This window comes from Zonotrichia leucophrys, chromosome 22 (assembly GCF_028769735.1).
Source record: "Zonotrichia leucophrys gambelii isolate GWCS_2022_RI chromosome 22, RI_Zleu_2.0, whole genome shotgun sequence".
In the NCBI taxonomy this organism is placed as follows: Eukaryota; Metazoa; Chordata; class Aves; order Passeriformes; family Passerellidae; genus Zonotrichia; species Zonotrichia leucophrys.
Window position 1 is genome coordinate 4,076,460 of NC_088191.1, and position 12,351 is coordinate 4,088,810.

The 12,351-nt window shown below is 51.8% G+C and overlaps 1 protein-coding gene across 1 annotated transcript in view; it reads right to left on the reverse strand.

Moving 5' to 3' along the window:
• The window catches only part of PEBP4 (phosphatidylethanolamine binding protein 4), a 93,998-nt gene that overhangs the window by 39,503 nt on the left and 42,144 nt on the right, over positions 1-12,351 (reverse strand). The window contains exon 4 of the mRNA XM_064731145.1: positions 8,744-8,842. Coding sequence (XP_064587215.1) covers positions 8,744-8,842 — 99 coding nt within the window. The remainder of the gene's footprint in view (positions 1-8,743; positions 8,843-12,351) is intronic.

Below are 12,351 nucleotides of genomic sequence, written 5' to 3' on the forward strand. Positions count from 1 at the left end.
CCTCCGGCCACCAGGATGCTCCTGAGCTCCCTGGATGCTCACAAGTGTCCCCAAAGAGGCGACACAGGCGGGAGTTTGTAAGGAATCCCATCCCCGGGACAGGATTTGCAGGCTGTAAATGGAATTTTCTCCTGCTGGTGGGACGGGTTGGTGACAGGAGCCAGCGATGGGGTCGGAGCTGGGCGCTGCTGATGGTGACGGATAAGATAAACCTTCCCTCAACTCCCAACTGCATCAACTTATTCAGGATATGAGTTTTGATCCCATCCCAAACTTCCTCAGATTAAACAGAAAGGGCAGAGGGTCACTCCCCACCGTGACCATGTTAGAGGTATAGAAACCAACAGCAGAAAAGAGCCAGAAAATAACCACAAAAAAGCCAGAAAAGAGCCAGAAAAGAGCCATAAAAGAGCTAGAAAAGAGCCAGAAAAGAACCAGAAAAGAGCCAAAAAAGAGCCACAAGAGAGCTAGAAAAGAGCCAGAAAAGAGCCAGAAAAGAGCATAGAATAGCCACAAAAAAGCCAGAAAAGAGCCATAAAAGAGCCAGAAAAGAGCCATAAAAGAGCCAGAAAAGAGCCAGAAAAGAGCCATAAAAGAGCCAGAAAAAAGCCAGAAAAGAGCCAGAAAAAAAGCCAGAAAAGAGCCAGAAAAGAGCTAGAAAAGAGCCAGAAAAGAGCCAGAAAAGAGCCAGAAAAGTCCTTTTTGTACCCCTGCTAAGCAAGGCCAAGAATCATCCCAAGGCCTCACACAGCTTGGGATGGAAGTGGGAGCTTGGCTGCCAGGAATACCTCAGCTGGAAAATGAAATTAATCTGAAAAATCTCTCCCTGCCGTTTTTTTTTTTTTTTGTAGGTTTTATCTGATTTATTCTCATCTCGTTATGAGGAGCTAATTAACAAACCATCGTTTAAATAAACAGCAGCCAGGGTGTTTGTAACCTTGGCTTTATTGAATTGTGACAAATTAGTAGCCTCTGCATGTTAAATGAAACAGAAGCATGAGGGGGAAAAAAACTGAATTCCCAGGTGGATAACGATCCTTGCTGTGGACATGGAGCAAAGGGAGCAACTCCTGGCCAGTGTGGAAAAATCCCAAATAACCCCCAAACCTGGAAGGTGCTGTGGCTTCAATCAATCCTAAGGGAATGGCAGGGTCAGGACAAGGTTGGGGTGAGGATAAACCTGGGAGCCTCGTTAACACCCCATTCGTCAGGGATCCATGATAATTATCCTAAAAGGCACATTTGTGCTGAGGAGAGAGCAGAATTCCCAAGGGATGAGCTGGGAGCAAAGCCATGGCTGCTGTCCCAGGCCAGCCCTACCAGAAGGAAAAGAGATTTTGGGGTGTTTTCCCCCTTTTCCTACTCCCCAAAGGGTGCAAGCAACGCTCTCCATCCTCCCTGGCCCTGCTGTGGGATGGCCATTCCCAAAATCCAGCAGAGCCATTGCCGGGATGGCCATTCCCAAAATTCAGCAGAGCCATGGCTGGGATGGCCAATCCCAAAATCCAGCAGAGCCGTGGCTGGGATGGCCATTCCCAAAATCCAGCAGAGCCATGGCTGGGATGGCCATTCCCAAAATTCAGCAGAGCCATGGCTGGGATGGCCAATCCCAAAATCCAGCAGAGCCATGGCTGGGATGGCCATTCCCAAAATGGCCATTCCCAAAATCCAGCAGAGCCATGGCTGGGATGGCCATTCCCAAAATCCAGCAGAGCCATTGCTGGGATGGCCATTCCCAAAATCCAGCAGAGCCATGGCTGGGATGGCCATTCCCAAAATCCAGCAGAGCCATTGCCGGGATGGCCATTCCCAAAATTCAGCAGAGCCATTGCTGGGATGGCCATTCCCAAAATCCAGCAGAGCCATTGCTGGGATGGCCATTCCCAAAATCCAGCAGAGCCATGGCTGGGATGGCCATTCCCAAAATCCAGCAGAGCCATTGCTGGGATGGCCATTCCCAAAATCCAGCAGAGCTCCCAGCTCCTGCTGTGCCAGTGGGAATTGCTCAGTGCCAGCTCTCTCAGGGGCTTTGCGAGTGCAATTAGCTGGCAGTGTTAATTACACTCTAGGTGAGCACAAAGCTGAGCAGGGCAGCTGAGCCAGCAGCTCCTGTGGGGTGGGAATGCAGCATCCCAGGACAGAACTTCCCTCTGGACAGAGCACCCCAGCACTGAGGGAATCATGGAATTATGGAATTGTTTGGCTTGGAAAAGCCCTCTGAGATCATCGAGTTCAATCCCCCAACACTGCCAGAGCCAGCACCAAACCATGTCCCCAAATGCCACATCCACACGGCTTTAAAATCCCTGCTGAATAATGACACCACACTGCCCTGGGCTGGAAAACCTTCACAGGGAAAAAATCTTCCCAAAATCCAGCCTAAACCTCTCCTGGCACAACTTCTGTCCTGTCATTTGATACCTGGGGGAAGAAACTGGTCCCTGTCAGTCCACAACCTCCTTCCAGGCACAGAATCTCCTTCCAAACATCTCTCAGGATGGGAAATTCATGAAATCTGGAGTGGTTTGGGTGGGAAGGGACCTGAAATCTCATCCAGTTCCATGGGCAAGGACACCTTTCACTGTCCCAGGTTGCTCCAAATCCTGTCCAGCCTGGCCTTGGACACTTCCAGGGATCCAGGGGCAGCCACAGCTTCTCTGGGAAATCCATCCCAAGGCCTCACCACCCTCACAGGGAAGAACTCCTTCCACAGGAACTTGGAGAGCAAAGAAAACTTCCCCCTGAGCTGCACTCTCTTTACTTACTTTGTGTTGGTTTTTTTTTTCCTTTAATTTCTTTTATTAATAAAAGCATCATTAACGAGCAGCGACAGAAACTCACACCAGGGAACTGAGTATTCTGAGGAGCCAAGTCATCAATTAAACCAACATTTCCCTCTGTTCTTTCCCTTTCAAACCCTCGGTTCCATCACCAAAAAGCAGAGTCGAGAGGGCTCCAGCGAGGAGGAACAATAGCAGGGCACCAACTCCTACATCTGCCCCTTCTCCCCCCCAGGGAGGAGGGGATCAGAGATCCCACAATTCCAGGGATCCATGGGAACCATGGATGCTGCATGGCACAGCCAAGGAAAGCTGCCCCAGCACCTCCAAAATGTGCAACCCCCTGTCTGCAGGGTACCCAAAAGCTGATATTTCCCTCCTTTAGCATAAATTGATTAAAATCATTCCTTGCCCTGACTTTTTTCTCCTGCTGGGATGGTGAATGCAGCAGGATCACAAATGCTCGGCAAAAGTGTCCCCAAGGTGTCCCTACAACTCTTCACCCAGCAGCTGAGGAGCTGGAACGGCAGCATCCAGCAATTAACTCTCTCTGATTTTTGATATCTCTCTGATTTTTGATATCTCTCTGATTTTTGATAAATCCAGCCCTCTGGAGAAGCTGGAGCTGAGTTCCATGTGCTACAGAGGAAAAGTTTCCCGCAGAGCACTCGTCCCTTTGGGATGGGGACAGAGCCAGGGGACAGAGCCACGGGCATGGGCGAGCAGCCCGCGCCCTGCAGCTCCACTTCCATCCTTCCCTCGTGCAAAAACCCCATAATTTTTAAGGTTAATAAAGCCCTTGTTTGCTTAAGACAGCACCTGTTTCTATGGTGACACTTGCAACCCGGAGCCTGTTTATCAGCGGCGCCGCCGCGCGCGGTGACAGCGCGGCCACCACCAGGGAACACACGGTGGGCAAGGCCAGCGGCGCTGCCAGCACCTCTGGGAACAGCGGTGCCACCATCCCGGGGCACCCAAATGCGCCAGTGCCCATCCCTGGCATCCCCATCTGCCCTACAAAGCCACAGGAGGGGCTGGAGCTGCACCCACAGGGAGGGGAAGGCCGGGGTGAGCCATGGGTGGGAATGGTTCTCCATCAAAACCATTGGATGCGCTTCCCCTGTGCCACCCCAGAGCAGCTCCGTGCCTCAGTTTCCCCAGTGCCCTGCCCTGGGAAGGGTTCAGGGCTGATCCAGGCGGTGCTGGTGGCAGCAGAGCCCGGCGGGTCCCGCTCGGTTCCATCCTGGCGCAGGATTTCTCCCGGCTGGCAGAACCCGTTTCCATAACGACTTTCTGTTACAAACATATTTTGATAAAAATAAAGTTAAAGCGGCGAGGCTTTAGTGGAGTACAAATTCGCTGCTCTCGCCCTCCCCCTTCCTCCTCTCCGAGGAGGGGGAATAAAGATGGAAAGCTTTCCATTTGAAGGGCAGTATTTTCTCCCTTCTTTTTCTTTCCCCACTGAATACAAAATGGAAAACCTTGTTTACCGGGGATTCGCTGTAAACCGGTTCCGACTCTGCCTGGTTACCTGATGCTCTACAGTATGTACAGGATAATGTGATAAATTCATTTCCAATTCACTGCATTATCCTTTGAATATTTTAATGACTCATTGAATGGAGTAAAAAAAAAAAAAAAAGAGAGAAAAAAAAAGCTATTTCAAATGAACAATTATGCTGCATTAGAGTAAAGGCTGATTATATTTAAACACTGCTTCCATGGATAACGGGACATATCGACCTCCGCCTATAAGAGCTAATTTGGCTCTTATCTCTAAATAATTTTACACTGCAAATTACCATGAAAACCTAAAGGGCTTTAAAAACATTCATCAAAAGATATTATTCCACTTTGTAGCAACATTTTTATTTAAATTATTTTGAATAGGAGTGAAAGCATCTCTCGTGTTTGACAATCGGAGCGGCGACGGAGCAGCGGCTGATAAGGAACGGCGAGCGGCGCCCAGGGGATGGGATGGTTCCATCCCAAAAACCCACCTGGGAGAGCAAATCCCAGCCAAACCCCAAAGTTGGTGGCATGCCAAAGTACTGCAGCACCCAGGAGTGGCATTTGGTGCTGCTGGAGCTGCCTCCCTCCAAACTGGGGGATGGCAAAGCCTGGGTGATGCCGGAGGGATGCCAGGGCAATACGCAAGGGATGCTGGGGGAGGCTGGGGTGGCACCCAAGGGATGGTGAGGTAGTACCCAAAGCATGCCAGGGTTGTACCCAAGGGATGCTGGGGTGGTACCCAAGAGATGCCAGGGTAGTACCCAAGGGATGCCAGGGTGGTACCCAAGGGATGCTGGGTGGTACCCAAGAGATGCCAGGGTGACATCCAAGGGATGCTGGGGTGACACCCAAGAGATTCTGGGGTGGCACCCAAGGAATGCTAGGGTGGTACCAAAGGGATGCTGGGGTGGTATCCAAGGGATGCTGGGGTGATACACAAGAGATGCTGGAGTGGTACCCAAGAGATGCTGGAGTGATACCCAAAGGGATGCTGGGGTGGTACCCAAGGGATGCTGGGGTGATACCCAAGGGATGCCAGAGTGATACCAAAGGGATGCTGGGTGATACCCAAGGGATGCTGGGGTGGTACCCAAGAGATGCTGGGGTAGTATCCAAGGGACACTGGGGTGACACTCAAGGGATGCTGGGGTGGCACCCAAGGTGTGCTGGGCTGATACTCAAGAGATGCCAAGGTGATACCAAAGAGATGCCAGGGTGGTACCAAAGGGATGCCAGGGCTGATACCCAAGAGATGCTGGAGTGATGTTGGGAAAATGTCCAAGTGATGCTGGGGGGAGGCTGGGGTGACACCCAAGTGATTCCTGGGGGATGCTGGGGCAAAGCCAGGGCAATACCCAGGTGATGCTGGGTGATACTGGGGTGATGCTGGGGGGACGGCCAAGTGATGCTGGATGGTACTGAGGTGATACCCAAGGGATGCTGGGTGATGCTGAGATGATGCTGGGTGATACTGGAGGGATGCTGGGTGATGCTGAGATGATGCTGGGTGATACTGGAGTGATGCTGGGTGATACTGGGGTGATACCCAAGGGATGCTGGGTGATGCTGGAGTGATGTTGGGCAATGCTGGGTGATGCTGGGGTGATACCCTCATGGTGCTGGGCAACACTGGGGTGACACTGAGGTGATATTCAAGCACTGCTGGGTGATACTGGAGTGATGCTGGATGATACTGGGGTGATACTGGGGTGATACTGGGGTGATACTGGGGAAGTCCCAAGCACTGCTGGGTGATGCTGAAGTGACACTGGGTGATATTGGAGTGATACCAATCACTGCTGGGTGATGCTGAGTGATACTGGGATGGTAGCCAAGCACTACTGGGTGATACTGGGGTGGTACCAAACACTCTGGGCAATACTGAGATGACACTGGGTGATACTGGGGTGACACTGGGGGATACTGGAGTGGTACCCAAGCACTGCTGGGCACCCTGGAGTGACACTGGGTGATACTGGCATGACACTGGGCAACGCTGGGGTGACGCTGGGTGATACTGGGGTGACACTGGGTGATACTGGGATCACGCTGGGTGACACTGGGGTGACACTGGGCAACACTGGGGTGACACTGGCGACACTAGAGTCACACTGGGCAACGCTGGGGTGACGCTGGGTGATACTGGGGTGACACTGGGTGATACTGGGGTGATGCTGGCGACACTGGGGTGACACTGGGTGATACTGAGATCACGCTGGGTGACACTGGGGTGACACTGGGCAACACTGGGGTGACACTGGGCGATACTGGGGTGACACTGGGCGACACTGGGGTGACACTGGGCGATACTGGGGTGACACTGGGTGCTACTGGGGTCACTCTGGGTGACACTGGGTGATACTGGGGTGACACTGGGTGCTACTGGGATCACGCTGGGTGACACTGGGGTGACACCGGGGCACCGCCGGGCGCGGGGGCTCCTCCAGCCCCCCGGCACGGCACCGGCCGCCCCATCCCTCCCAGAGAAAGGCACTTGCAAGCCCCTCTCTGCACCAAAGCAACAGAAGGTGTCATGTAAAGCCTACACGGTTATTTTAGAGCCAGTGTGCAAATAAGGCTGTCAGCTGAAGCTCCTCGGAGCCAAGACTTCCATATCCCCCCAAGGATCTGCATCTCAACGAGACACCATGTGGCTGAGCCCGCCGGCTCCGCACCCGGATTTGGGGCTGGGGGATCGGGAAAACTCCTCCCAGACACGCCAGGACCCCCCCACTGCACCCCCAGCCACGGGCACCGAGCTGAGGGGGTTTGGTCCCGGTGTCCTCATGGGATAGGGGAGGATTTTTTGGTGGTTTATTGGGCATTTGTGGGATTTGGGGGATTTATAAGCGTTTCTGTGTGTGTAGAGGAGAGATACATATACACACACCCACGGGAGATGGAGGGGATATATTTATCCCATCATTATAGGGATCATATCAATATCTAGGTTTTATATAGAATATTGCATGGAGTCAGTGAATATCTCACGTTGGAAGGGACCATCAAGAGCACCGAGGCCAAATCCCTGCTTGGATATGTGTGTTTATATTTATAAATGTATTTATCTCGTGATAAGAAAGCTTAAGGAATTGTTGGGGCTGGGATCCACCCTATCCCTGGCAGATAGGGAAAAACCCTTTTCCCTCCCCAAAATCTCCTTTTTCCTGCCCTCTTTCATGGCCTACCACAGAATATTTTACCTTAGAGGTCACACTCAAACACCAGGGGGAAAAAATCCCACCTTCCATTTGTGCTGGAGGTTTGAATCCCACATTTCCCTTCTTTGCTTAAAGGATTTTACACTCCAAAAAAAAAAAAAGGAAAACCACAATAATTAGCAAGAGGGAACGGCTCCGAAGGATCTGTGTACAGAAGGAAACACAGGAGCTTGGGCTCCTTTGCGTTTGGTAAATATTAAAATTAATGAGAGACTTTCAGGACCCTGTTGTTAGAAATGCAGAAGGGTTTCTGTGAAGGATAAAAACACAAAACAACATGAAAAAAAACCCCCAAGCCCTGTACACAAATTCCTGCAATTATTCCCGATGCTTCCTATTTTTCAGCCAATTATGGAATTCATGGAAAGTATTAATATCCTGTTTTAATTTGCTTAATATGCCCATTAACAATAAAAAGTCTAATTAAGGTATCTGTACAAAGAGCCCTCAGCAGTAATTTCAGAGAATAATAGAGGAGAACGACGCGATATTTCTTGTTAAATGCACGCTGCAAATTAATTGATATCTTAATTAGGCTTTAGTACCCAGATTATCAGTTAGATTGATTTAGGGCTGCAACATCTCATTTTTTGAAGACATAAAAACAAGCAGGAAGGGGAAAAAACTGCTTTTCCAAGATATTTCTGGGAGCAAAGCCATGACACACTGGGACAGGGAGAAGGACACAGCGCTGGGAAGTGCCACAATTCATCCCAAACTCACTTCCCCCCTTGTTTTCTCACTGAATTCAAACCATTTTTAATCCAAAAAAAGTATCAAAAACTAGAAAACTAACTGAGATTTTCACCAAACTCACTTTTTTAAACCCAAAACTCAACCAGCAGCAGGAGCTGTTTGGAAGGACGCGCTGTCTCCGCAGAGAAAACCGGTGGTGGGGAGTTGGCAAAGTGTTTTTTGGGCTTTTTTTCCAGCATTTCCTTAGGAGAAGGAGGGGAAAAAAAAAAAAAAACCAAAAAACCCAAGCAGCAATATTTTTGGACCAGCCTGGCTCTTTATAGCCTGAGGAAGCACTTCCCTACCTACACGCCCAGCACCATTTACATTTCTCTGGCAAACACTCGTCCTCCCCTCCGGGGTTTCTCCACGAGGAGTTTGCATCCCATGGGATTCCAGCCCTTTCTGCGTGCTTGGGAGTGATCCCAGGAGGAGTTTGCATCCCATGGGATCCCAGCCCTCCCTGGATGTTGGGAACGGCCCCCATGGACTCACTGGGATGTCGGTGACCAGCCAGTGCCTCCAGAAGCGGAGCCGGGGGTTCTCTCTGTTGGGAGCGTCGGGGTCCACCATCACCAGGACGTATTTCTTGTTCTGCAAGAGAGGAGAGGGAGATGTTGTGATCATGGGGTGACAGCAAAAAGCCTCCAAATCCACATTTTTCCACTCTTCCCCAGCTCTGGTGGTATCACCCCAGAGGTGAGCAAGGAATGGGCACCAGGGGAAGCCAAAAATCACCTGGGGATGATTTAATCCCAAATCTTTCCAAAGGAACAATGTAAGTTCTGTCTCCTTCAAAGGAGAATTCCCTCTGCTTCCCACCACATCCCCCTGAGGCACAGGATTGCTGCCCCTCTGGTATTTTTGGGATTCAGAGTTGGCTGGGGACAAGCTGGGTACCCCATCCTCCATGGGGGTGGCTGTGGGGAGCCAAATTCTGCCCCAAACATCCCAAAATAACCAAAAGGTGTTCCTGAGATGCTGCAACAAGCAGCACCTGGGGGTCAGGCAACACTCCTGGGTGATGGGATTGGGCAAAGAGAGCTGGGATTTGTGGATAACACTGGTTTAGCCCCCAGGAAACCTTGAGAGCCCCCACTGAGGGTACCCAGCACCCAAAGGTGCCACCTGCACAGAGCCCATGTGGATATTTTGGTCTGCTGAGGATGGAGCTGGCTTGCGAGTGACCTCTGAAAGGAAAACCTGCTGATCTCCAGGGATTTGGCAGGACCTCAGGCACCAGATTATCCCCCAAGCACGCAGATTAAGGGATCTATATCCGAATAAAAGCTCCAGGTGCGTCTGTCAGGGAGCCAGGCTCTGCTCCAGCCGCCCCGGGGGCTGGGCTGTCACCAACAGCCCTGGGATCCAGCCCTGCAATTCCCACTGGAATTGGCTGGAGCTCTGTGGCTGCCCTGGGAGACCTGGCAGGGATTTGCACAGTGAGGTTTTTGGGGCTGACTCAATATTTTTGCTGTTTCCCAACCTCTGGCTGGGGTAAGGAGGCAAAACCCCCCTCAGGTATTGCCATAACCTGTGTCCCCCTCCCTTGACATCCCACACGTCTCATAAACCTCTTGAAGAGCACAGACAACACCGCTTTTAACCAGAAAATGAGGATTTCAACCCATTTAGCTGGCAACAGTTGCAGAGAAAATCCCAAACTCCCTCAAAGCGCCTCGCCCAGGAGTGCCCTGATCCACAAACCCCAGCCTGGCATCACCCAGGGTGGGGGAATGACACCAAGGCTGCAGATGTGAGCATGGGAAAGGGGCCGTGCTGGCATCACCACGTGAGGCTGAAGGTCAGGACCTCGAGGCACCCCTTGGCATCCCACACATCTCATAAACCTCTTGAAGAGCACAGGGAGCACCCCTTTTAACCAGAAAATGCAGATTTCAACCCATTTAGCTGGCAACAGTTGCAGAAAAAATCCAAACTCCCTCAAACCACCCCACCCGCTGCCCTAATCCACAGATCCCAGCCTGGCATCACCCAGGGTGGGGGAATGACACCAAGGCTGCAGATGTGAGCATGGGAAAGGGGCCGTGCTGGCATCACCATGTAAAGCTGAAGGTCAGGACCTCGAGGCACCCCTTGGCATCCCACACATCTCATAAACCTCTTGAAGAGCACAGGGAGCACCACTTTTAACCAGAAAATGAGGATTCCAACCCATTTAGCTGGAAACAGTTGCAGAGAAAATCCCAAACTCCCTCAAACCGCCCCACCCAGAAGTGCCACTGCTCTGCTCCACAAACCTCAGCCTGGCATCACCCAGGGTGGGGGAATGACACCAAGGCTGCAGATGTGAGCATGGGAAAGGGGCTGTGCTGGTGTCACCACGTGAGGCTGAAGGTCAGGACCTCGAGGCATCCCTTGGCATCCCACACATCTCATATAAACCTCTTGAAGACCACAGACAACACCACTTTTAACCAGAAAATGAGGATTTCAACCCATTTAGCTGGCAACAGTTGCAGAAAAAATCCAAACTCCCTCAAACCACCCCACCCAGAAGTGCTCTGATCCACAAACCCCAGCCTGGCATCACCCAGGGTGGGGGAATGACACCAAGGCTGCAGATGTGAGCATGGGAAAGGGGCCGTGCTGGCATCACCATGTAAGGCTGAAGGTCAGGACCTCGAGGCTGAGCCGCCACCTCCATCCCCACCACGCTCCCACAGCTGCAGCCGGCTGAGAGGGAAAAAAAACCAAAAAAAAAGCAGCAAAATTCCTTAACAGCGCCGAAATCAGCGCTTAATAGCAAGGAGGAGGAGGGGGAGAAGAAGCCCGACAACCCAAAAACCCTACGCTGGAAGTGTGAAGGAATTTGAGCTCTAACTTTGGGGAGGGTGCGGAGCCGAGCTCGGCGTTTCTGAATCTCTCGGCTCCGCTCGGAGCCCAGCTGGTGGGAACAGAACGTGTAGTCATGGGACTGTCATCGTGTGCTGTCCAGGTTAACATGTAGCATTTCTATTACTATTAACAGACTTTCTGCTCCTCACTCCATCTGTTCTTCGAAATAATTGCAGTTGTACAGACCATGCCTTCGCTCCAGGCAGGCTCTGGGGAGAGGATAGTGTTTTTATGCAAAAAAAAAAAAAAAAAAAAAAAAAAAAAAAATTAAAAAAAAAAGGAAAAAAAAACGGGGAGGAGAAAAAAAAAAGTGTTAAAAAATAACAGCAAACACGAGAATAGAGTGCAAGTGAAGCTAACAGCAGGCTTGGAATTGGGGACAGATTGTGGCCTAGAAAGGTGACGGCGCACGCGGCCGGGGCCGGCAGGGCAGACCCCGCTGGGGACAGGAGCTGGGGTCAGGGCCCTGAGCAGGGCTGGCCCCGGGGGATTTTTCTCTCTCCTCACCTGCCGGCCACCCTAAGAGCCACAATCCCTCACCTTCCACCTAAAGATAGCAAAGCCCTCCCCGAGCCGAGTTAATCCAGGCTGCTCATCCTGCGCCGCTCCAAGGCTGCAGCAGCCCCCAAAGCCACCCCAAAACCCCCTGTGTGACCACCCTAGGCCATGCCAGGCACCCCAAACACGGGGGGATGGTTTTGAATTGCTTGCAAGCAGCAGAGCAGCCCGAGTGTGGTGATTTTGGGGGGTTTTGATGCTGAAATCCCTCCTCTACACGGGCTAACAGCATTAGCTGCTGTCAGGGCTGCAGACGGGAGCCAGCCCCGAGTGACACGGGAGCTGCTCGGCTTTACAAGCATGAGCCACCCCCAGGGATTTTGGGAGAGGAGGAAAGTGGCTTTAGATCAGAAAATTCCTCCCGTGCACAGGAACAGGAGGCATCTTGCTGTGCAAAGGGAAGGGAGGAAGGGCGAGAGGGAAGAAAAAGCCGCTTGGAATGAAAATTTGGGGGAGAAAAACACCCCCAAAGCTTTGTTGCTCATTCCTGCTTGGCCCAAGCCGTGGAGGAGCTGCTGGAGAGCAGCACCCAGTGTGTCCTATCGGTGTCATGGGATTGTGGAATGGTCTGGTTGGGAAGAGAACTTGAACTCCATCCAGTTCCATCCCTTGGGCAGGGACGCCTTTCACCATCCCAGGTTGCTCCTTGGACACTTCCAGGGATCCAGGGGCAGCCACAGCTGCTC